This window comes from Nerophis ophidion, linkage group LG01 (assembly GCF_033978795.1).
Source record: "Nerophis ophidion isolate RoL-2023_Sa linkage group LG01, RoL_Noph_v1.0, whole genome shotgun sequence".
NCBI lineage: Eukaryota > Metazoa > Chordata > Actinopteri > Syngnathiformes > Syngnathidae > Nerophis > Nerophis ophidion.
The window spans coordinates 52511779-52536778 of NC_084611.1; the positions used below are offsets into that span (position 1 = coordinate 52511779).

Here is a 25000-nt window from a genome sequence, read left to right on the forward strand (position 1 = left end):
TTCTGAATCGCACTAGGTGAGAATCGCGATTCGTATTCGAATCGATTTTTTCCCACACCCCTAATATATATATATATATATATATATATATATATATATATATATATATATATATATATATATATATATATGTGTATATATATATATATATATATATGTGTATATGTATGTATTGGCCATCGCAGCTGTTGTGGTAGTTCTTTAAAATCTACTGTCTTCTGCCTGCTCCGCTCTTGAGGTCTTCACTGTATCCCTGGCTAGGGGCCAGTCAGGTACTAGGCCCTTGCCAAGGGCCAGCTGGGGAATTTGTTTACATGGTTCCGTCCCTAATTAGTATGCTATTTTCCTCCAATGACGGAACTGTGATTTCCCAGGACAGTAATTGAACGGCGGTGTGTGCCGCGGTCGTCAAGCGTTACACCCTTGTCTGCGTGCGTATTTTCAAAGTAAAAGTTGTCATTATTTCTGATTGGGTTGCGCGTCGAGAAATGCGCCCGAGGGACCAAAAGCAAAGGTGGCAGGGGGCTGGGGGGCCCGAGCGGAGTAGCGATAAGGACCCTTGTACAGCCAGTCAGTAAAAAGAAGTAAAGAAACGTAGAAGAGTGAAATATTTGATTTTGGCTCAGGGCTGCGTGTTTGTCCAAAGGCTAAAGACTGTCAAGCAGCTAATCGCCTGGGTGGATGCGCGCCTGTGTCTTTGTGTGCAAGCACGCCAGCCTGTGGCGGCTCCTTGCCACCGGCACGTCATTAGCAGCCGAGAACATGTGTCTGCATGTGTTCCGTTACTATTTCTCAATGTCAGTTACTCTTTTGTGGCTCTTCGGAGAATTGCCGTCTCCCCCGGGGGCCCGTTTAGTGTCTCTGGTACAGATGTGCCGCGCCACAGCTGCGCACCCGTGCCTGTCCTGCCTGTCCTACTCAGGCGGGGACACTGAGCTCACGCTTTGGGGTTTTCAAGGTATTTTTCTTTCTCTTTATCAGTCTGGATTCTAGTGTTTATTTGACTGGGCTTCTAGGGCAGGGGTCGGTGACCCAAAATGTTGAAAGTGCCATATTGGACCAAAAATACAAAGAAGTAATCGGTCTGGAGCCGCCAAAAAGTTAAAATATAAGTGTTATAATGAAGGCAATACATGATTTGTCTATATTAGCCTACTATCAAAATTACTTTAAAAGTCTTATATAAGTGTTATAACGAAGGCAATAGATGAAGTGTCTATATTAGCCTACTATCAAAATTACTAAAAGTCTTATATAAGTGTTGTATTGAAGGCAATACATGATGTGTCTGTATTAGCTTACTATCTAAATAACTATAAAAGTCTTATATAAATGTTATAATTAAGGCAATACATGACGTGTCTATATTAGCCTACTATCAAAATGACTTTAAAAGTCTTATATAAGTGTTTCAATGAAGGCAATACACGTGTCTATATTCGCCTACTATCAAAAGGACTTTAAAAGTCTCATATAAGTGATATAATGAAGGCAACACATGTGTCTATATTAGCCTACAATCAAAATTACTTTAAAAGTCTTATACAAGTGTTATAATGAAGGCAACACATGATGTAAGTGTCTATATTAGCGATATTAGCCTACTATCAAAATGACTTTAAAAGTCTTATACAATTGTTATAATGAAGGCAGCACATGATGTAAGTGTCTATATTAGCCTACTATCAAAATGACTTTAAAAGTCTTGTATAAGTGTTATAATGAAGGCAACACATGATGTACTGGTCTGGGTAAGGAGTCAGTTAAATTAGAACAAGTTTTTTCTGCTTTGAGTGTTTCAGAGTTGGACATGTGTTTTACTGAGGTGGCTAACTATGATGCGTGCAGTTTATCAAAGCAACAAACAAACAATCGGAAAATCCCCGTTACTGAGGTGGCTAACCATGATGCGTGCAGTTTATCAAAGCAACAATCAAACAATCGGAAAATTCCTGTCGTATCAATTCCTAGATATGGTCGTAACTATACTAAATGCACTGGGCATAATAAACACAACATTATTAATATTGCTACTACGGATAATTTGATCAAAAACTCCCTAAAACAGCCCACTACCTATAATATAGGTTTTTTAAACATAAGATCATTGTCTCCTAAAACGTTGTTAGTTAATGATATTATCAGAGACAACAATCTTAACGTCATCGGTCTCAGCGAAACCTGGCTTAAACCAAACGACTTTTTTGCGCTAAATGAGGCATGTCCTCCTAACTTTACACATGCGCATATTGCCCGTCCGCTCAAAAGGGGTGGGGGGGTTGCACTAATATACAACGAAAACTTTAACCTTAGTCCTAACATAAATGATAAATATAAATCGTTTGAGGTGCTTACTATGAGGTCTGTCACACCGCTGCCTCTACACCTGGCTGTTATCTACCGCCCCCCAGGGCCCTATTCGGACTTTATTAATGAATTCTCAGAGTTCGTTGCTGATCTAGTGACACACGCCGATAATATAATCATAATGGGGGACTTTAATATCCATATGAATACCCCATCGGACCCACCGTGCGTAGCGCTCCAGACTGTAATTGATAGCTGTGGTCTCACACAAATAATAAATGAACCCACGCATCGCAACGGTAATACGATAGACCTAGTGCTTGTCAGGGGCATCACCGTTTCCAAAGTTACGATACTCCCGTATACTAAAGTATTGTCTGATCATTACCTTATAAAATTCGAGGTTCAGACGCATGTTCGTCAAACTAATAATAATAATAACTGCTATAGCAGCCGCAACATTAATACAGCCACAACGACAACTCTTGCTGACCTACTGCCCTCGGTAATGGCACCATTCCCAAAGTATGTGGGCTCTATTGATAACCTCACTAACAACTTTAACAACGCCCTGCGCGAAACCATTGATAACATAGCACCGCTAAAGTTAAAAAAGGCTCCAAAAAAGCACACCCCGTGGTTTACAGAAGAAACTAGAGCTCAGAAATTATGTAGAAAGCTGGAACGCAAATGGCGCACGACTAAACTTGAGGTACACCATCAAGCATGGAGTGATGGTTTAATAACTTATAAACGCATGCTTACCTTAGCTAAAGCTAAATATTACTCAAATCTCATCCACCGTAATAAAAACGATCCTAAATTTTTGTTTAGTACGGTAGCATCGCTAACCCAACAAGGGACTCCTTCCAGTAGCTCAACCCACTCAGCTGATGACTTTATGCAATTCTTTAGTAAGAAAATTGAAGTCATTAGAAAGGAGATTAAAGACAATGCGTCCCAGCTACAACGGGGTTCTATTAACACTGACACGATTGTATATATGGCGAATACTGCCCTCCAAAATAGTTTCTCTCGTTTTGAGGAAATAACATTAGAGGAATTGTTACAACGTGTAAATGGAATAAAACAGACAACATGTTTACTTGACCCTCTTCCTGGGAAACTGATCAAGGAGCTCTTTGTATTATTAGGTCCATCAGTGCTAAATATTATAAACTTATCACTCTCCTCGGGCACTGTTCCCCTAGCATTTAAAAAAGCGGTTATTCATCCTCTTCTTAAAAGACCTAACCTCGATCCTGACCTCATGGTAAATTACCGACCGGTGTCTCACCTTCCCTTTATTTCAAAAATCCTTGAAAAAATTGTTGCGGAGCAGTTAAATGAACACTTAGCGTCTAACAATCTATGTGAAACCTTTCAATCCGGTTTCAGGGCAAATCACTCCACGGAGACAGCCCTCGCAAAAATGACTAATGATCTATTGCTAACGATGGATTCTGATGCGTCATCTATGTTGCTGCTCCTCGATCTTAGCGCTGCTTTCGATACCGTCGATCATAATATTTTATTAGAACGTATCAAAACACGAATTGGTATGTCAGACTTAGCCCTGTCTTGGTTTAACTCTTATCTTACTGATAGGATGCAGTGTGTCTCCCATAACAATGTGACCTCGGACTACGTTAAGGTAACATGTGGAGTTCCCCAGGGTTCGGTCCTTGGCCCTGCACTCTTCAGCATCTACATGCTGCCGCTAGGTGACATCATACGCAAATACGGTATTAGCTTTCACTGTTATGCTGATGACACCCAACTCTACATGCCCCTAAAGCTGACCAACACGCCGGATTGTAGTCAGCTGGAGGCGTGTCTTAATGAAATTAAACAATGGATGTCCGCTAACTTTTTGCAACTCAACGCCAAAAAAACGGAAATGCTGATTATCGGTCCTGCTAGACACCGAACTCTATTTAATAATACAACTCTAACATTTGACAACCAAACAATTAAACAAGGCAACACGGTAAAGAATCTGGGTATTATCTTCGACCCAACTCTCTCCTTTGAGGCACACATTAAAAGCGTTACTAAAACGGCCTTCTTTCATCTCCGTAATATCGCTAAAATTCGCTCCATTCTGTCCATTAAAGACGCTGAGATCATTATCCATGCGTTTGTTACGTCTCGCCTCGACTACTGTAACGTATTATTTTCGGGTCTCCCCATGTCTAGCATTAAAAGATTACAGTTGGTACAAAATGCGGCTGCTAGACTTTTGACAAGAACAAGAAAGTTTGATCACATTACGCCTGTACTGGCTCACCTGCACTGGCTTCCTGTGCACTTAAGATGTGACTTTAAGGTTTTACTACTTACGTATAAAATACTACACGGTCTAGCTCCATCTTATCTTGCCGATTGTATTGTACCATATGTCCCGGCAAGAAATCTGCGTTCAAAGGACTCCAGCTTATTAGTGATTCCCAAAGCCCAAAAAAAGTCTGCGGGCTATAGAGCATTTTCCGTTCGGGCTCCAGTACTCTGGAATGCCCTCCCGGTAACAGTTCGCGATGCCACCTCAGTAGAAGCATTTAAGTCTCACCTTAAAACTCATTTGTATACTCTAGCCTTTAAATAGACTCCCTTTTTAGACCAGTTGATCTGCCGTTTCTTTTCTTTTTCTTCTATGTCCCACTCTCCCGTGTGGAGGGGGTCCGGTCCGATCCGGTGGCCATGTACTGCTCGCCTGTGTATCGGCTGGGGACATCTCTGCGCTGCTGGTCCGCCTACGCTTGGGATGGTTTCCTGCTGGCTCCGCTGTGAACGGGACTCTCGCTGCTGTGTCTTGGATCCTCTTTAGACTGGACTCTCGCGACTGTGTTGGATCCATTGTGGATTGAACTTTCACAGTATCATGTTAGATCCGCTCGACATCCATTGCTTTCCTCCTCTCTAAGGTTCTCATAGTCATCATTGTAACCGACGTCCCACTGGGTCATTATTGTCACCAATGTCCCACTGGGTGTGAGTTTTCCTTGCCCTTATGTGGGCCTACCGAGGATGTCGTGGTGGTTTGTGCAGCCCTTTGAGACACTAGTGATTTAGGGCTATATAAGTAAACATTGATTGATTGATTGATGTAAGTGTCTATATTAGCTATACTAGCCTACTATCGAAATGACTCTAAAAGTCTTATATAAATGTTACAATGAAGGCAACACATGATTTAAGTGTCTATATTAGCTATACTAGCCTACTATCGAAATGACTTTAAAAGTATTACATAAATGTTGTAGTGAAGGCAACACATGATGTGTCTATATTAGCCTACTATCAAAGTGACTTTAAAAGTGTTACAATGAAGGCAACACATCATGTAAGTGTCTATATTAGCCTGCTATCAAAGTGACTTTAAAAGTCTTATACAATTGTTATAATGAAGGCAAAACATGACCATAAATGATTCCCGGGCGCGGGACAGCTGCTGCCCACTGCTCCCCTCACCTCCCAGGGGGTGATCAACGGGATGGGTCAAATGCAGAGGACAAACTTCAACACACCTAGTGTGTGTGTGACATTCATTGGTACTTTAACTTTAACTTTATATGTCTGTATTAGCCTACTATCAAAATGACTTGAAACATCTTACATAAGTGTTGTAATTAAAGCAACACATGATATCAAAATGACTACGTGTGGCAGGCTGAAGCAAATCTTAGTTGAGAGAAATGCTGAAAGGTAATATTTATTCTACACACTTTTACAAGATTGGAAAGCATGAGAAAAAGTTCTGAGTGGGTGAGATAACTCCTGGAAATGATCATATTGTGCAACCTTCCCTGAGAACAACAATGTGTTGTGTGTATGTGTTTGCAGACGTGGAAGCAGACCACTCCGGCAACTGGTTGGTTCTGGAGAAGGACAAGAAGGTCAGTGAATGATTTGATTTGTAATAAAAAGTCTGATTCTTACTATATTTACGTATACTTTGTTCCAGGCTCAAATCCAGAATAAACCCGGAGTGAGGCGCGCCCCTCCACGGCTGTCCAACCAGCACAACAGATACTACACAGGCGTTTGCTACAGGTGTGGAAGAACGGGACATTTGTCCAAAAACTGCCCAAATGCCGAGGTCAGTTCCACTCTTTGCACCGGAATACGTACGATGTAATCAATGAGCGGTTTTTTTTATTGTACATTTTTTTTTTTTTTTTTTGCTGTTGGGTCTGCAGAAGATGTTGCTTTGCTGCTACCTTTGTGGCGGCTCCGACCACAAAGTCCAAACGTGTCCCAATCGGTATTGCAAGAACTGCGGGCTCCCTGGCCACGCCCAGCAGTCCTGCAACGAGAGGCCCTTCTACGAAAAGTGGTGCAACCGCTGCGGCATCAAGGGCCACTTCAGTAACGTGAGTACCAATCCAATCCAATCCACTTTATTTGTATGGCACATTTAAACAACAGAAAGGTTTCCAAAGTGCTCACAACAATATTACAAACAATATTCACATATCCTTAGCTCCACCAATGACCGAATAAACACAAAAAATAAAAAAATACAAACCTTCTTTCCATATGAGTTTGGACGTTGTGTTAGATGTAAATATAAAAGGAATACAATGATTTGCAAATCATTTTCAACCCATATTCAGTTGAATATGCTACAAAGACAACATATTTGATGTTCAAACTCATAAACATTTTGTTTTTGCAAATAATCATTAACTTTAGAATTTGATGCCAGCAACATGTGACAAAAAAGTTGGGAAAGGTGGCAATAAATACTGATAAAGTTGAGGAATGCTCATCAAACACTTATTTGGTACATCCCTCGGGTGTGCAGGCTAAATGGGAACAGGTGGGTGCCATGATTGGGTATAAAAACATCTTCCCAAAAAATGCTCAGTCTTTCACAAGAAAGGATGGGATGAGGTACACCCCTTTGTCCACAACTGCGTGAGCAAATAGTCAAAGAGTTTAAGAACAATGTTTCTCAAAGTGCAATTGCAAGAAATTTAGGGATTTCAACATCTACTGTCCATGGCGTAGTGGGTAGAGCGGCCTGCCAGAAAACTGAGGGTTGCAGGTTCGCTTCCCACCTATTGACATCCAAAAAATCGCTGCCGTTGTGTCCTTGGGCAGGACACTTCACCCTTTACCCGGTGCCGCTCACACTGGTGAATGAATGATGAATGAATGATAGGTGGTGGTCGGAGGGGCCGTAGGCGCAAACTGGCAGCCACGCTTCCGTCAGTCTACTCCAGGGCAGCTGTGGCTACTGATGTAGCTTACCACCACCAGGTGTGAATGATTGTTGAGTCCCACTTCTCTGTGAGCGCTTTGAGTGTTTAGAAAAGCGCGCTATAAATTTAAGTTATAATATCATCAAAAGGTTTGGAGAATCTGGAGAAATCACTCCACATAAGCGGCATGGCCAGAAACCAACATTGGATGACCATGAACTTCGATCCCTCAGACGGCACTGTATCAACAACCGACATCAATTTCTATAGGATATCACCACATGGGCTCAGGAACACTTCAGAAAACTACTGTCACTAAATACAGTTTGTCGCTATATCTGTAAGTGCAAGTTAAAGCTCTACTTTGCAAAGCGAAAGCCATTATCAACAACATCCAAAAACGCCACTGGCTTCTCTGGGCCCGAGATCATCTAAGATGGACTGATGCAAAGTGGAAAAGTGTTCTGTGGTCTGACGAGTCCACATTTCCAATTGTTTTTGTAAATATTCGACATTGTGTCATCCGGACCAAAATGGGAAGCGAACCATCCAGACTGTTATCGACGCAAAGTTCAAAAGCCAGCATCTGTGATGGTATGGGGGTGCATTAGTGCCCAAGGTATGGGTAACTTACACATCTGTGAAGACACCATTAATGCTAAAAGGTACATACAGGTTTTGGAACAACATATGCTGCCATTTAAGCGCCATATTTTTCATAGACGCCCCTGCTTATTTCAGCAAGACAATGCTAAGCCACATTCAGCACGTGTTACAACAGCGTGGCTTTCTAAAAAAAGAGTGCGGGTACTCTCCTGGCCCGCCTGCAGTCCAGACCTGTCTCCCATCGTAAATGTGTGGCGCATTGTGAAGCCAAAAATACGACAGCGGAGACTGTTGAATGACTGAAGCTCTACACAAAACAAGAATGGGAAAGAATTCCACTTTCAAAGCTTCAACAATTAGTTTCTTCAGTTCCCAAACTTTTATTGAGTGTTGTTAAAAGAAAAGGTGATGTAACACAGTGGTGAACATGCCCGTTCCTAACTACTTTGGCACGTGTTGCAGCCATGAAATTCTAAGTTAATTATTATTAGAAAAAAAAAACATCAAATATCTTGTCTTTGTAGTGCATTCAATTGAATATGGGTTGAAAATGATTTGCAAATCATTGTATTCCGCTTATATTTACATCTAACAGAATTTCCCAACTCATATGGAAACGGGGTTTGTACTTTTAGGATATAAACCCAAAGAGAAATAAATATGGATATCAACAGCTGTGTTGTCCTCCATCTCATCAAGCGTTCTTTTAAAGCAAAGCCCCCTCCCGCCCGTTCGTTCTCTCCCTCCAGACCGCCAGGGCGGTGTGTTGTTGTCGAGGGCGACAGCCGAGGCGAGCGACACACTTGCGCTCCGTCAACCGTCTGTCTTTAATGAGAGACACAGAAGGGCCCAGGGGACGGAGACCTGACTCCCCGCTTTCGCGCAGACGCACCTCATTTGATTCCGCAAAAATTCGCCTCTTAAGAAAAAGGAGTGAGGATTCGGGGGGTCCACGAAAGGGTGGCGGGAAGACAATATCTGTGGCAGAAGGTTAGGAAAATGGATGGAGAGGGTCTCCCTGTGGTGTTCATCTGGTTACTCATCCATCACAGAGCACACTACATGACTGACTGACGGAGGGCAAGAAAAAAAAAAGGAAAGAAAGTGAGGAACATGCGGGCTGCTGACATACGCGGGGGCTTTTTGCAGCTGTGTGGCGTTGTAGTTGCGGTGGGCACCGTAATGGGCAGGGTAATTGTCATTGACGGTCATTAGATTCACCCTTCGCTTCAAGACACACACACACACAGACACACACACACACACACACACACACACACAGGCGTAACGAAGCTGTAATCGCTGAAGTGTATCAATTAATGTGAACAGCAGCGTGTGCTGACCCCTCGCTCACGTACTTACCATTACTGCCGGAGAAAGTGTGTGGGACTACAAAAAAAAAACAGAAACATGAATATTCACGTTTGTAATGTTTACGCCGGAGCTGGGCAAATATTTTGACTCGGAGGCCACATTCCATCAATCCATCCATTATACTTCTTTCGCTTATCAGAGGTTGGGTCGTGGGGGCAGCAGCCTAAGTAGAGAAGCCCAGACTCTCATCTCCCAAGCCACTTTGTCCAGCTCTTCCCGGGGGACCCCGAGGTGTTCCCAGGCCAGCCGGGAGACATAGTCTCCCCAACGTGTCCTGGGTCTTCCCCGTGGCCTCTTACCGGTCGGACGTTCCCTTAGGAGGAGTTCGGGTGGCATCCTGACCAGATGCCCAAACCACCTCATCTGGCTCCTCTCCATGTGGAGGAGCAGTGGCTTTACTTCGAGCTTATCACCCTATCTCTAAGGGAGAGCACTGAAACTTATTTGGGCCGCTTGTACCCGTGATCTTGTCCTTTCGGTCTTAACCCAAAGCTCATGACGATAGGTGAGGATGGGAACGTATATCGACCAGTAAATTGAGAGCTTTGCCTTCCGGCTCAGCTCCTTCTTCACCGCAACGGATCGATACGGCGTCCGCATTACTGAAGACTCTGCACCGATCCGGAGGCCACATTCCATCCATCCATCCATCCATCCATCCATCTTCTTCCGCTTATCCGAGGTCGGGTCGCGGGGGCAGCAGCCTAAGTGGATAAACCCAGACTTTCCTCTCCCCAGCCACTTTGTCCAGCTCTTCCCGGTGGATCCCGAGGTGTTCCCTTGTCAGCCGGGAGACATAGTCTTCCCAACGTGTCCTGGGTCTTCCCCCTGGCCTCCTACCGGTCAGACATGCCCCAAACAACTCCCTGCAATTAAGAATTGTTGTAGTTATATTGTAAAACATACAAACGTTGCTTGGAGTGATGAATGAAGTGAAAATGCTATGGACGGCACTTGTACTTCCGACTGAAAGATCAGTTTAAACAGAAAGGCAATGTGAACTTGTCCATTCGGTTACAGTGTCCTTCTTGACAAACTGTCCATCCATCCATCCTTCCATTTTCTACCGCTTATTTCCTTTGGGGTCGCGGTGGGCGCTGGTGCCTATCTCAGCTACAATCGGGCAGAAGGCGGGGTACACCCTGGACAAGTGGCCACCTCATCGCAGCCTGACAAACTCAATTATTATTATTTTTTTTGATCGATTGAGAATCTTTACAAACAAGAATCTCGATCAATTCTAAAATCTCTCTTTTTTTTTTGACAACCTTAATACTTACAGTATGAAGACTTTTTGGGCACAATCAAACACTGACCTGACTCGCCAACACACCACCAACTCTACATTACTGCCATCTAACCTTTTGTAACTGACACTCGGAAATGTGACCGTGAAACAAGATACAAGCAGTTATTATAATTAGCTAATTTTTTTCCATTTTCTACCGCTTTTCCCTTTTGGAGTCGTGGGGGGGGGGGGGGGGGGGGGGGGGTCGCTGGAGCCTCTCTCAGCTGCATTCGGGTGAAAGGCGGTGTACACCCCGGACAAGTGCCCACCTCATCGCAGGGGCTAATTTTGAAATGTTGCAACAAAAAATAATTAGATTTTATTCTGAAAAATTATATCTCTTAACACAAATAAAAGTACTGGTATGGATTCCCGGGTATTGTAACATTTATAAGACCTCCCACACAAGAAGTAATAAACATTAAACAATAAAAAAAGGCAGATTATAAAAAATGAGGATGATTTTAACAGAATGTTTATTGTCGTGTTGCATTATATTTGCCACTTTGTCTAACGCTATGGATCATATACGCCCAAAGTAAACTACTCTTGATATGGCCTTTTTTTAATATCTCAATATTTTTAGACCGTGTCACGATACACGACATATATATCTCCATATTTTGCCTTAGCCTTGAATGAACACTTGATGCATAAAATCACAGCAGTGTGATGATTCTATGTGTCTACATTAAAACATTCTTCTTCATACTGCATTAATATATGCTACTTTTAAACTTTCATGCAGAGAGGGAAATCACAACTAAGTCACTTGACCGAAACTTTATTTATTAAACAGTTATTAAGCAGTGGCACAAACATTCTTGTCAAGAGCAAGATTGTCAGAGACATTTTAAAACAAGCTATGAGTGCACTTTTGTGCATGATGCCACTAAGATAACGTATCAAAACAACACTTAATTAAAGTGCACTTTTTGTACAGAACGCCACTACAATAGTTAAAAACAAATAAAGTGCACTTTTGTGCATGATGTCACACAAGATCTTTCAATAACTGTCAAATAAAAATGAGCTGCATGATAGGAAATCAAATAGTGTATGTCCTTCGCTGTGTGGTAAGTTCCTGTGGACATTATCTGCTTTTGTTGTTGACTATTTTGATCTCATAGGTTTCTCATAGTCATTCACATCGACATCCCACTGGGGTGAGTTTTTCCTTGCCCGTATGTGGGCTCTGATGTCGTTGTGACTTGTGCAGCCCTTTGAGACACTTGTGATTTAGGGCTATATAGATAAACATTGATTTATTGATTGATCTAGAAATTGTTGCTTTGGCATTTTTGTGGGTATGGCAAAGAACGGAGATGTTTACATGCAGAGTTTCAAGCACTTTTCAGGGGTCGGCAATCCAAAATGTTGAAAGAGCCATATTGGACCAAAGATACAAAAACAAATCCGTCTGGAGCCGTAAAAAATTAGGAGCCATATTACATACAGATTGTGTCATGAGATATAAATTGAATTATGAGGACTTAAATTAGATATAAATTGAATTTAGAGGACTTAAAGGAAACTAAAGGTGCTTAAATATAGTTAAAAATGAGGTATAATGATGTGATATGTACATATAGCTCGCCTAAATAGCATGTTAGCATGGATTAGCTTGCAGTCATGCAGTGACCAAATCTATCTGATTAGCTCTACACACAAGTCAATGACATCAACAAAACTCACCTTTGTACATTTACGCTTAACATGTAAAGTTTGGTGGACAAAATGAGACAGAAAAAGAAGTGGCATAAAACACGTCCTAGAAAGTCAGAGAACGTTATACATGTAAACACACTACGGTGAGTTCAAGGACCGCCAAAATTACTAGGACAGAACGGCGCTCGGCAAATACTCAAATCAGTGAAACATGTTTAATACAAACAGTGTGCTTTATAACAATTAGGGAGGTTTGTGTCATGCTTGTACTCCTACAGAAACCATATTAAAACAAAAAATATGTTTATTTCCCCTCAACTTTTTCCATTTTTCATATATTTTTGGAAAAAGCTCCAGAGAGCCACTAGGGCGGTGCTATGCGGCTCTTGAGCTGTGGGTTGCCGACCCTCGCTTAAGCGGGTGACTTTTCCAATGACGCCACATATTAGCAGCAATGCTACTTTTTGTAGCAACACTTTTGCCGCATAGATGTTCAACATCTTCCCGCTTGAAGTCAAACTACACGATGCAACTCCTGCTGTTTCTCCTGGGAATTAATTATTCCTCCATTTGTTGCCAGATTCGCACTTTCTCTCTCGTATTACCACTCCCAAAGCATCGTTAGCATCATCAAACCCGCCATACATCGAGTATAACGATCTATTGCCCAGCCCTAAGTCCTGTATCTGTGTTCGAATCTACCTTCTCCCGCCCTCACCCCTCTGTGTTTCCACTCACCGGGTGTGTAAGTAGATAAATCCTGTTGCCCCGCGGCAAGTGCGGCATTTTCAATTTCCCAGCGGGAAGTGGCAGCGGTGGAGAAGAGGATGTCGGCATGCAATGGGAACAGCGTGGCAAAGCCCCGGAGATAATGCTTTAACCACACCAAGCTTGAGCGACAAGCCGCCGGCGTGCGAACCGTTGGGGAGGGGGGCGGAGGTTGACAAACGGAGGAGGCATCAGAGCCCCCTTGGCTGTCATATTCTATACACCAGGCCTGGGCAATTATTTTGACTCGGGGGGCCAAATTGAGAGAAAAAAAACGTGTCTGAGGGCCGGTATATCTGATTTCTAGGAACACTAATACAAAACCTGACAATAATGTCTGATTGAATGCTAAAAAAATTATGACAGACCGCCTTAAAAAATGAATTTTATGGAATTTTAACTTTTTTTACTGAATGAGACACCCAGAATGTACATGAAAATAAAGAATGGAGGGTTTACGCCGTATAGTCGAACCTTGTATTCAGGAGGAACGGTGTGGTTTTTGTCCTGGTTGTGGAACTGTGGACCAGCTCGATACTATCGGCAGGGTCCTTGAGGGTGCATGGGAGTTTGCCCCAACCAGTCTACATGTGCTTTGTGGACTTGGAGAAGGCATTCGACCGTGTACCCCGGGAAGTCCTGTGGGGAGTGCTCAGAGAGTATGGGGTATTGGACTGTCTGATTGTGGCGGTCCGCTCCCTGTAAGATCAGTGTCAGAGCTTGGTCCGCATTGCCGGCAGTAAGTCGGACACGTTTCCAGTGAGGGTTGGACTCGGCCAAGGCTGTCCTTTGCCACCAAATCTGTTCATAACAGAATTTCCAGGCGCAGTCAGGACGTTGAGGGGATCCGGTTTGGTGGCTGCAGGATTAGGTCTCAGCTTTTTGAAGATAATGTGGTCCTGATGGCTTCATCTGGCCAGGATCTTCAGCTCTCACTGGATCGGTACACAGCCGAAAGTAAAGCGGCTGGGATGAGATTTAGCACCTCCAAGTCCGAGTCCATGGTTCTTTCCCGGAAAAGGGTGGAGTGCCATCTACCGGTTGGGGAGGGGACCCTCCCCCCAGTGGAGGAGTTCAAGTACCTCGGAGTCTTGTTCACGAGTGAGGGAAGAGTGGATCGTGAGATCGACCGACGGATCGGTGCGGCGTCTTCAGTAATGCGGATGCGGTATTGATCCTTTGTGGTGAAGAAGGAGCTGACCCGGAAGGCTAAGCTCTCATTTTACCCGTTCGATCTACGTTCCCATCCTCACCTATGGTCATGAGCTTTGGGTTATGACCGAAAGGACCAGATCACGGGTACAAGTGGCCCAAATTAGTTTCCTCCGCCGGGTGGCGGGTCTCTCCCTTAGAGATGGGGTGAGAAGCTCTGCCATCCGGAAGGAACTCAAAGTAAAGTCGCTGCTCCTCCACATGTAGAGGAACCAGATTAGGTGGTTCGGACATCTGGTCAGGATGCCACCCGAATGCCTCCCTAGGGAGGTGTTTCGGGTATGTCCGACCAGTAGGAGGCCACGGGGAAGACCCAGGACCCGTTAGGAAGACGATGTCTCGTGATCCCCCAGGGAGAGCTTGACGAACTGGCTGGGAAGAGGAAAGTCTGGGCTTCCCTGCTTAGGCTGCTGCCCCCCGCGAGCCCACTTCGGATAAGCGAAAGAAGATGGATGGATGGATGGACGGATGCATGGGTTTACAATATTAACTATGAAGGATAAAACACTGAATATTGACAACACATGAACATCACACTTCTCCATCCACATATTTTACAATCATACAAAAATGCAACAAACACAGCAAAATATGAACACAAAGGGTAAAAAACAAACAACCAAAAAACGACTATCTGATAGATCTGATACATCACCAAGCTTTAGAACTTTGTTGTAAAAATATCTTTCCGCGTCTGTCCCTGACACACCCGCATTTCAGGCTGTCCGATTTGGAAACACTCTGTGGAAACGCTCCCCACCCACACTGCTTGGTACCTGGTCTGAGCTGCTGTGACTTAGATGACCATAGTAACTAATTAAATGACCATAGTAACTAATTAGATGACTATAGTAACTAGTATATCATGAAAAAGCGGAGACTACAAGCATTGAAATAGTTTGTACAGTTCGGGGGTCGGCAACCCACGGCTCTATAGCCGCATAGCGCCTCCCTAGTGTCTCTCTGGAGCTTTTAGAAAAATGTATGAAAAATGGAAAAAGATGAGGGGGAAAAACATATTTTTTGTTTTATTTTGGATTTTGTAGGACAAACATGACACAAACTTCCCTAATTGTTACAAAGCACACTGTTTATATTAAACATGCTTCACTGATTCGAGTATTTGGCAAACGTCGTTTTGTCCTACTAATTTTGGCGGTCCTTGAACTCACCGTAGTTTGTTTACATGTATAACGTTCTCCGACTTTCGAGGACGTGTTTTATGCCACTTTTTTTTCTGTCTCATTTTGTCCACCAAACTTTTAACGTTGCGTGTGAATGCACAAAGGTGAGTTTTGTTGATGTTATTGACTTGTGTGGAGTGATAATCAGACATATTTGCTCACTGCATCACTGCAAGCTAATCCATGCTAACATGCTACTTAGGTGAGCTAATTGGCCCTAGTGTGTGAATGTGAGTGTGAATGTTGTTTGTCTATCTGTGTTGGCCCCGCGATGAGGTGGGGACTTGTCCAGGGTGTACCCCGCCTTCCGCCCGATTGCAGCTGAGATAGACGCCAGCGCCCCCAAAAGGGAATAAGCGGTAGAAAATGAATGGATGGATGGATATATGTACATATTGCATCATTATGCCTCATTTGTAGCTATATTTGAGCTCCTTTAAGTCCTCATAATTCAATTTATCTCTCATGACACACTATCTGTATGTAATGTGACTTTTAATTTTTTGCAGCTACAGGCGGATTTGTTTTTGTATCTTTGGTCCAATATGGCTCTTTCAACATTTTGGGTTGCCGACCCCTGAAGAGTGCTTGAAACTCTGCAGGTCAACATCTCCGTTCTTTGCCATATCCACAAAAATGCCGAAGAAACAATCTCCAGATCAATCAATCAACCAATGTTTATCTATATAGCCCTAAATCACAAGTGTCTCAAAGGGCTGCACAAGCCACAACGACATCCGCGGTACAGAGCCCACATACGGGCAAGGAAAAACTCACCCCAGGGGGATGTCGATGAGAATGACTAATAGAAACCTATGAGATCAACACCTTATGGAAACAATATTTAACAACAGAAGGAGATAACGAACGCAGGAACCTGGGGGACGTTAACAGGGAGTGTATATTGTAGCGTCCTGGAAGAGTTAGTGCTGCAAGGGTTTCTGTGTTTATGTTGTGTTATGGTGCGGATGTACTCCCGCTTTATAAGACGCAGGTTTCAAAGCGTAGTCTGAAATTCACGGTAGGTTATTTATAGTTTTGAGAAAATAGCGCAATTGGAGCTAGTAGTGTTTAGGGCAGGGTCCCTAAAATTTTTGACTCGGGGGCCGCATTGAGTGAAAACAATTTGGCCGGGGGCCGGGCTGTATATATCCAAGTCTCCAAAACGTTAACCACCATGTTGCTACAATAAAAAACAAATAAAGGAAAATACAAACCCCGTTTCCATATGAGTTGGGAAATTGTGGTGGATGTAAATACAAACAGAATACAATGATTTGCAAATCCTTTTCAACCCATATTCAGTTGAATATGCTACAAAGACAAGATATTTGATGTTCAAACTCATAAACTTTATTTAGTTTTTGCAAATAATAATTAACTTAGAATTTCATGGCTGCAACATGTGCTAAAGTAGTTGGGAAAGGGCATGTTCACCACTGTGTTACATCACCTTTTCTTTTAACAACACTCAATAAACGTGTGGGAACTGAGGAAACTAATTGTTGAAGCTTTGAAAGTGGAATTCTTTCTCATTCTTGTTTGATGTACAGCTTTAGTCGTTCAGCAGTTGGGGGTCTCCGCTGTCGTATTTTGCGCTTCATAATGCGCCACACATTTTCGATGGGAGACAGATCTGGACTGCAGGCAGGCCAGTAGAGTACACGCACTCTTTTACTACGAAACCACGCTGTTGTAACACAAGGCTTGGCATTGTCTTGCTGAAATAAGCAGGGGCGTCCATGATAACATTGCTTGGATGAAAACATATGTTGCTACAAAACCTGTATGGACCATTCAGCATTAATGGTCTCCAGATTCTCTTAACCTTTTTATGATTTTACGGACCATAGATGGTAAAATTCCTAAATTCCTTGCAATAGCTCATTGAGAAATGTTGTTCTAAAACTGTTCGACATTTGGTGACCCTCTCCACATCGTTGTTTGTGAATTACTTAGCATTTCATGGAAGCTGCTTTTATACCTGTTCCCAATTAGCCTGCACACCTGTGGGATGTTCCAAATAAGTGTTTTATGAGCATTTCTCATTTTTATCAGTATTTATTGCCACCTTTCCCAACTTCTTTATCACGTGTTGCTGGCCTCAAATTCTAAAGTTATTGATTATTTGCAAAAAAATTAAAATGTTTATCAGTTTGAACATCAAATATGTTGTCTTTGTAGCATATTCAACTGAATATGGGTTGAAAATGATTTGCAAATCATTGTATTCCGTTTATATTTACATCTAACACAATTTCCCAACTCATATGGAAACGGGGTTTGTATAAAAAGTGGTACTGTTTTATGGTGTGTATATATATATATATATATATATATATATATATATATATATATATTCCTTGCGCACTAATTGACTGAAAGCGCGCGCACTTGCTGCTGATGATGTCAAGTTATCGATAGGAAAATGCATTTTTCGACAGAATGATTTGCCTGAGCGGCTAGGAGAGTAAAATGGATTAGAAAGGACAGATTTGAAAAAAAAATCCAATTCAAAATAAAATAATGTAATTATTTAATTTTTTTTAACTTGGGACTTCCGCGGGCCAGATTTTGGACGCTGGTAAGCCGTATCTGGCCCGCGGGCCGTAGTTTTGGGACTGAAAGGTTGTTTTTGATTAATTGATGTTGGAAAATGTTGGCAAACATCTGTAATCACTTGGTCATGACTGCTCGGATCTGATAGCGCTCAACTTGCAGCACGACCCTTCACCGCTTGCAGATATTTGTCAGTGCTTACTTTTCATGCAAAACCCTTTCTGTCTGCAGGCCTGTCCGGAGCAATGGAGGCAGTACCACATCACGGTGAGTGTCACACAGCAAACACTCTGCTTCCTATTGATTTTTAAGTATTTCTATCATACTGCTTGTATGTAGAACAATGCTGCACCCATCCATCCATCCATCCATTTTCTACCGCTTATTCCTGTTCGGGGTCGCGGGGGGCGCTGGCGCCTATCTCAGCTACAATCGGGCGGAAGGCGGGGTACACCCTGGACAAGTCGCCACCTCATCCATACTAAGGAAAACATTGACGACACTCCATATTTCCTCATCTTGGGCGCCATAGTTTATATTCCTTTATTTGTACACGTGCATATTTTTTTACAAATAATGACACACAATAAAAATATTCCAAAATGATACTAAATATTCTCAAATTGGTTAAATAGTTTTAAAATTATTAGTTTCAGTTACTATTTTTTCCCCAAAGTAGTAATTGAAGTACCGTATTTACCTGACTATATAGTGCACCAGTAAATAAGCACGCCCACTGAATATTTTTCATATAACAGCCGCACATATATACATTGTGAAATGAGTTATTTTGTAATATCTTTATTCACATACCTTAATATTTTCCAAACGGTGTCTGTAACACGGCAGTAAAATGGCTGATCAAACAAAACAGAAGTCATCGTCATGGACCCACTAGCTTGCTCTCCAATCAACTGAACAGACTCAACTACACGGTGACATTTTGGTGAATTTACTGAGGAATTTGTGAAACTGCAAATACAAAAGGAATGCCGTTATGATACGAACACAGACACTCATAAACGTTTTAGCATAGTAAGCAATACTTGATTATATTACAATAGTACAGACAAATAAGCATGGAAGCACTCCTGCAGACATCAAACGTGGGACGGTTTAGTAAGTAAGAATTGTTTTAGTTGTATTGTAAAATTTAAAAATATTATTTTGAGTGAAGAATGAAGAATCCATTTGAGTAGAACCGCTAAGGATGGCTAAAAGACTGACTAGACACTGCAGCACGCTGTTTTCATACATTGAACCAGAAATAAAACCCGTCTACAGCATTTCTTTGTTGCGGGTCCAAAACTCTGGAATGATCTCCCTCTCCATGTGAGACAGGCCCCGTCTTTGGCTACTTTTAAGACCCTTCTTAAAACTCATTTTTACTCACTGGCTTTCAACCTAGCATGAGACTTTGAAATGTTTAAACTTTTTTTAACTGCTTTTTATCTAACAAATTGCTCTTCTGATAATTGTATTTGCTTTTTCTATGTGCAACACAAAAATTGGCCCTAGTGTGTGAATGTGAATGTGAATGTTGTCTGTCTATCTGTGTTGGCCCTGTGATGAGATGGCGACTTGTCCAGGGCGTACCCCACCTTCCGCCCGACTGTAGCTGAGATATGCACCAGCGCCCCCCGCAACCCTAAAGGGAATAAGCGGTAGAAAATGGTTGGATAGATGGATGGATATGCATATATATATATATATATATATATATATATAATATATATATATATATATATTTATATATTTATATGTATATATATATATATATTTATATATATATATTTATATATATATGTATATATATGTATATATGTATGTATATATGTATATATATATGTGTATATATGTGTATATATATGTGTGTATATATATATATATATATGTATATATATTTATATATGTATATATATATGCATGTATATATATATATATATATACCTGTGTGTTTGTGTGTGTGTGTGTATGTATATATATGTGTATATATATATATATATATGTGTGTGCGTGTGTGTGTGTATATATATATATACTGTATGTATATATATGTGTGTGTGTATATATGCATAAATATATATTTGTATATATATTAATGTATATGTATAATACATGTATATGTGTAAATACATGTATGTGTATATTATACATTAGGGGTGTAACGGTACACAAAATTTTTTGTTCGGTACGTACCTCGGTTCAGAGGTCACGGTTCGGTTCATTTTCGGTACAGTAAGAAAAAAATATATATATACATTTTTTGATTACCTATTTAACAAATTAACTAATTCTTCCACCAAAAATAATTTTCTTAGTGGAATATTTGATGTGAAGTAATCGGAAATTTGGATAGGTCAATAATTCATAATAACATTGATTTTGATTCAATATTATGTTTTAAACAATGACAGTTTGAAAAAAAAAACAGCTTTGTTTTATTAGTAAACGTTGCAAGTTTTTCTAAACTACATTTAGCCTTTAAGATTTTTTATTTCACTTTTGTTTATGTTTTTGTTTATTTTAATATTTTTTTTAGAATGTGCCGTGGGCCTTTAAAACCTTAGCTGTGTGCCACAAATGGCCTCCGGGGCACAATTTTGAAACCCCTGCTATAGATAATAAAAAATTAAATCTGATTAATCAAGGGATAAAAAGCAGAGCCTGGCGACGCAAGCGCGTTTATCATAACTCTCTCGCTCTCTCTGTCTCTGCCCCGCCCTCACGAATGTTAACGTTGTGTGCACAACTTTTTTTGTTTTTAACCCCTTCTTAACCCTGAACGTTCATTGAAAATACATACAACCCTAACTTAAAATGCCGGACATTCGAGGCATTTAAGAAACTCCACCTGGACAGCTCCGCAAAGAGGACATATCCCGTGAAAAGAGGCGGTGTGGTCAGTCTATCATAGCCCAGTCGTTGCTAGCATGCCGTGTGTTGTTGTTTTGATTGATTGAAACTTGTATTAGTAGATTGCACAGTACAGTACATATTCCGTACAATTGACCACTAAATGGTAAAACCCCAATAAGTTTTTCCACTTGTTTAAGTCGGGGTCCACGTAAATGAATTCATGATGGTTTAGACAACGTGCGGTGCGCTACTTATATGTCCGTGTCGTTCGGTTCACCTGCGAACCGAACCGAAACCCTCTTACCGAAACGGTTCAATACAAATACACGTACCGTTACACCCCTAGTATACATGGATATATATATATATATATACATATGTATGTATGTGTATATATGTATATGTATATGTATACATATGCATATTTTAAGGCTGCGAATCTTTGACTGTCCCACGATTCGATTCAATATCGATTCTTGGGGTCGCGATATTCGATAATATATTGATTTTTTTTTTCGATTCAACGCGATTCTCGATTCAAAAACAATATTTTTCCGATTCAAAAGGATAATGTATTCATTCAATACATAGGATTTCAGCAGGATCTACCCCAGTCTGCTGACATGCAAGCAGAGTAGTAGATTTTTGTAAAAAGCTTTTATAATTGTAAAGGACAATGTTTAATCAACTGATTGCAATAATGTAAATTTGTTTTAACTATTAAACGAACCAAAAATATGACTTATTTTATTTTTGTGAAAACATTGGACACAGTGTGTTGTCAAGCTTATGAGATGCGATGCAAGTGTAAGCCACTGTGACACTATTGTTCTTTTTTTATTATTTTTTATAAATGTCTAATGATAATGTCAATGAGGGATTTTGAATCACTGCTATGCCGAAATTATAACTAATATTGATACTGTTGTTGATAATATTCATTTACTTTTGGTTTATTCTGTGTCGTGTTTGTGTCTCCTCTCAATTGCTCTGTTTATTGCTGTTCTGAGTGTTGCAGGGTCAGGTTTGGTTTTGGAATTGAATTGCATTGTTATGGTACTGATGTGTAGTGGTTTGTTGAATTGATTAAGAAAGTAAAATTGTAAAATATTATCAAAAATCGATTTGAAAAAAAATGAGAATCGATTCTGAATCGCACAACGTATTCAAATCTTTTTCCCACACCCCTAGTATATTTATGTATATGAATGTATATATATGTATGTATATGTATATATATGCATGTATATATCTGTATATATACATATGTATATATGTATTAATGTGTATATATGTATATATGCATGTACATATTTATATAATGTATATATTTATACACATACATATGTATGTATACATATGTACATATATATATACACACACACATATATATATATATATATATATATATATTCACATATATATACAAACCCCGTTTCCATATGAGTTGGGAAATTGTGTTAGATGTAAATATAAACGGAATACAAGGATTTGCAAATCTTTTTTGACCCATATTCAATTGAATGCACTACAAAGACAAGATATTTGATGTTCAAACTCATAAAAAAAAAAAATGTTTTGTGCAAATAATAATTAACTTAGAATTTCATGGCTGCAACACGTGCCAAAGTAGTTGGGAAAGGGCATGTTCACCACTTTGTTACATCACCTTTTCTTTTAACAACACTCAATAAACGTTTGGGAACCGAGGAAACTAATTGTTGAAGCTTTGAAAGTGGAATTCTTTCCCATTCTTGTTTAATGTATAGCTTCAGTCGTTCAACAGTCCGGGGTCTCCGCTGTCGTATTTTACGCTTCATAATGTGCCACACATTTTCGATGGGAGACAGGTCTGGACTGCAGGCGGGCCAGGAAAGTACCCGCAGTCTTTTACTACAAAGCAACACTGTTTTAACAAGTGGCTTGGCATTGTCTTGCTGAAATAAACAGTGGCGTCCATGATAACGTTGCTTGGATGACAACATATGTTGCTCCAAAACCTGTATGGACCATTCAGAATTAAGGGTGCCTTCACAGATGTGTAAGTTACCCATGCCTTGGGCACTAATACAACCCCATAGCATCACAGATGCTGGCTTTTGAATTTTGTGCCTACAATAATCTGGATGGTTATTTTCCTCTTTGTTACGGAGGACACCGCGTCCACAGTTTCCAAATATAATTTGAAATGTGGACACGACAGACCACAGAACACTTTTCCACTTTGCATCAGTCCATCTTAGATGAGCTCGGGCCCAGCCAAGCCGGCGGCGTTTCTGTGTGTTGTTGAAAAATGGGTTTTGCTTTGCAAAGTAGAGTTTTAACTGGCACTTACAGATGTAGCCACCGATTGTAGTTACTGACAGTGGTTTTATGAAGTGTTCCTGAGCCCATGTAATGATATCCTTTACACACTGATTTCGGTTTTCGATGCAGTACCGCCTGAGGGATCAAAGGTCTGTAATATCGTCGCTTACGTGCAGTGATTTCTCCAGATTCTCTGAACCTTTTGATGATTTTACGAACTGTTAAAATCCCTCAATTATTTGCAATAGCTCGTTGAGAAATGTTCTAAATCTCTTCGACAATTTGCTTACAAAGTGGTGACCCTCACCCCATCCTTGTTTGTGAATGACTTAGCATTTCATGGAAGCTGTTTTTATACCCAATCATGGCATCTACCTGTTCCCAATTAGCCTACACACCTGTGGGATGTTCCAAATAAGTTTGATGAGCATTCCTCAACTTTATCAGTATTTATTGCCACCTTTCCCAACTTCTTTGTAACGTGTTGCTGGCATCAAATTTTTAAGTTAATGATTATTTGACCCCAAAATTTTTTTTGTCAGTTCTATTTACATATGTATACATATGTGTGGGGACGGCGTGGCGCAATGGGAGACTGTGCGCAACCCGAGGGTCCCTGGGTCAATCCTCACCTAGTACCAACCTCGTCACGTCCGTTGTGTCCTGAGCAAGACACTTCACCCTTGCTCCTGATGGGTGCTGGTTAGCGCATTGCATGGCAGCTCCCTCCATCAGTGTGTAAATGTGTGTGTGAATGGATAAATGTGGAAGTAGTGTCAAAGCGCTTTGAGTACCTTGAAGGTAGAAAAGCGCTATACAAGTACAACCCATTTATCATTTATTTATATACAGTATATATATATATATATATATATATATATATATATATATATATATATATATATATATATCGTCTGTATTTGTTTGTGGTGTACAGCACTTTGTAGTGGTTTTTAAAGGGCTTTATAAATAAAATTGGTATGGTATTTCAGCTTGAAAGGATTCTTCCAAGTTTTACAATACAACTAAAACAATTTTTACTTACTAAACCATCCCATGTGTGATGTCTGCAGGAATGTTTTCATGCATATTTGTACGTGCTATCGTTACGTAATCAAGCTTGTGTCCTTAGCAAATATGCTAACACCTTTACAAGTGTCTGTGTTAGTATTATTGACTTACTTACTTTTTTTTAGTATTGTTTCAGTTACGTAAATTCACCAAAATGTCACCGTGGGGTTAGGCTGTTCAGGTGATCGAAGCAAGCTAGTGTGTCCATGACAACAACTAATGTTTTGTTTGATCCGCCGTTTTACTGCCGCGTTACAGACGCCATTTGGAAACAGTTACGCTATGTAAATAAACATTTACGGAATATTCTGCGGCTTATAGTCCGGCGCGGCTAATGTATGTAAAAAATATGTTCCTTCTAAAATTTGGTGGGTGGGGCTTAAACACCGGTGCGCTCTATTGGATCTGAACTTTCGTTATATCATGACAAGGCATGTGTTTGTGTTTAAGTCGCATGGGCATATAGACTATTTTTTCTTAAAGTGTGGGTGGGTGTGTGTGTGTGTGCGTGTGTTGGTGTGTGTCGAGGGGGTGATATAGACCTCAGCCTAAGAGAAAAGAGCAGCTTGTTTGTCAATTAAAAGACGTGA

General features: G+C 40.8%; 1 protein-coding gene across 1 annotated transcript in view; it reads left to right on the forward strand.

The window, feature by feature from the left end:
- Positions 1 to 25000, forward strand: part of zcchc7 (zinc finger, CCHC domain containing 7) — a 157806-nt gene that overhangs the window by 98737 nt on the left and 34069 nt on the right. Inside the window, exons 4-7 of the mRNA XM_061906976.1 lie at positions 6151 to 6203; positions 6272 to 6406; positions 6507 to 6680; positions 18405 to 18440. Coding sequence (XP_061762960.1) covers positions 6151 to 6203; positions 6272 to 6406; positions 6507 to 6680; positions 18405 to 18440 — 398 coding nt within the window. The remainder of the gene's footprint in view (positions 1 to 6150; positions 6204 to 6271; positions 6407 to 6506; positions 6681 to 18404; positions 18441 to 25000) is intronic.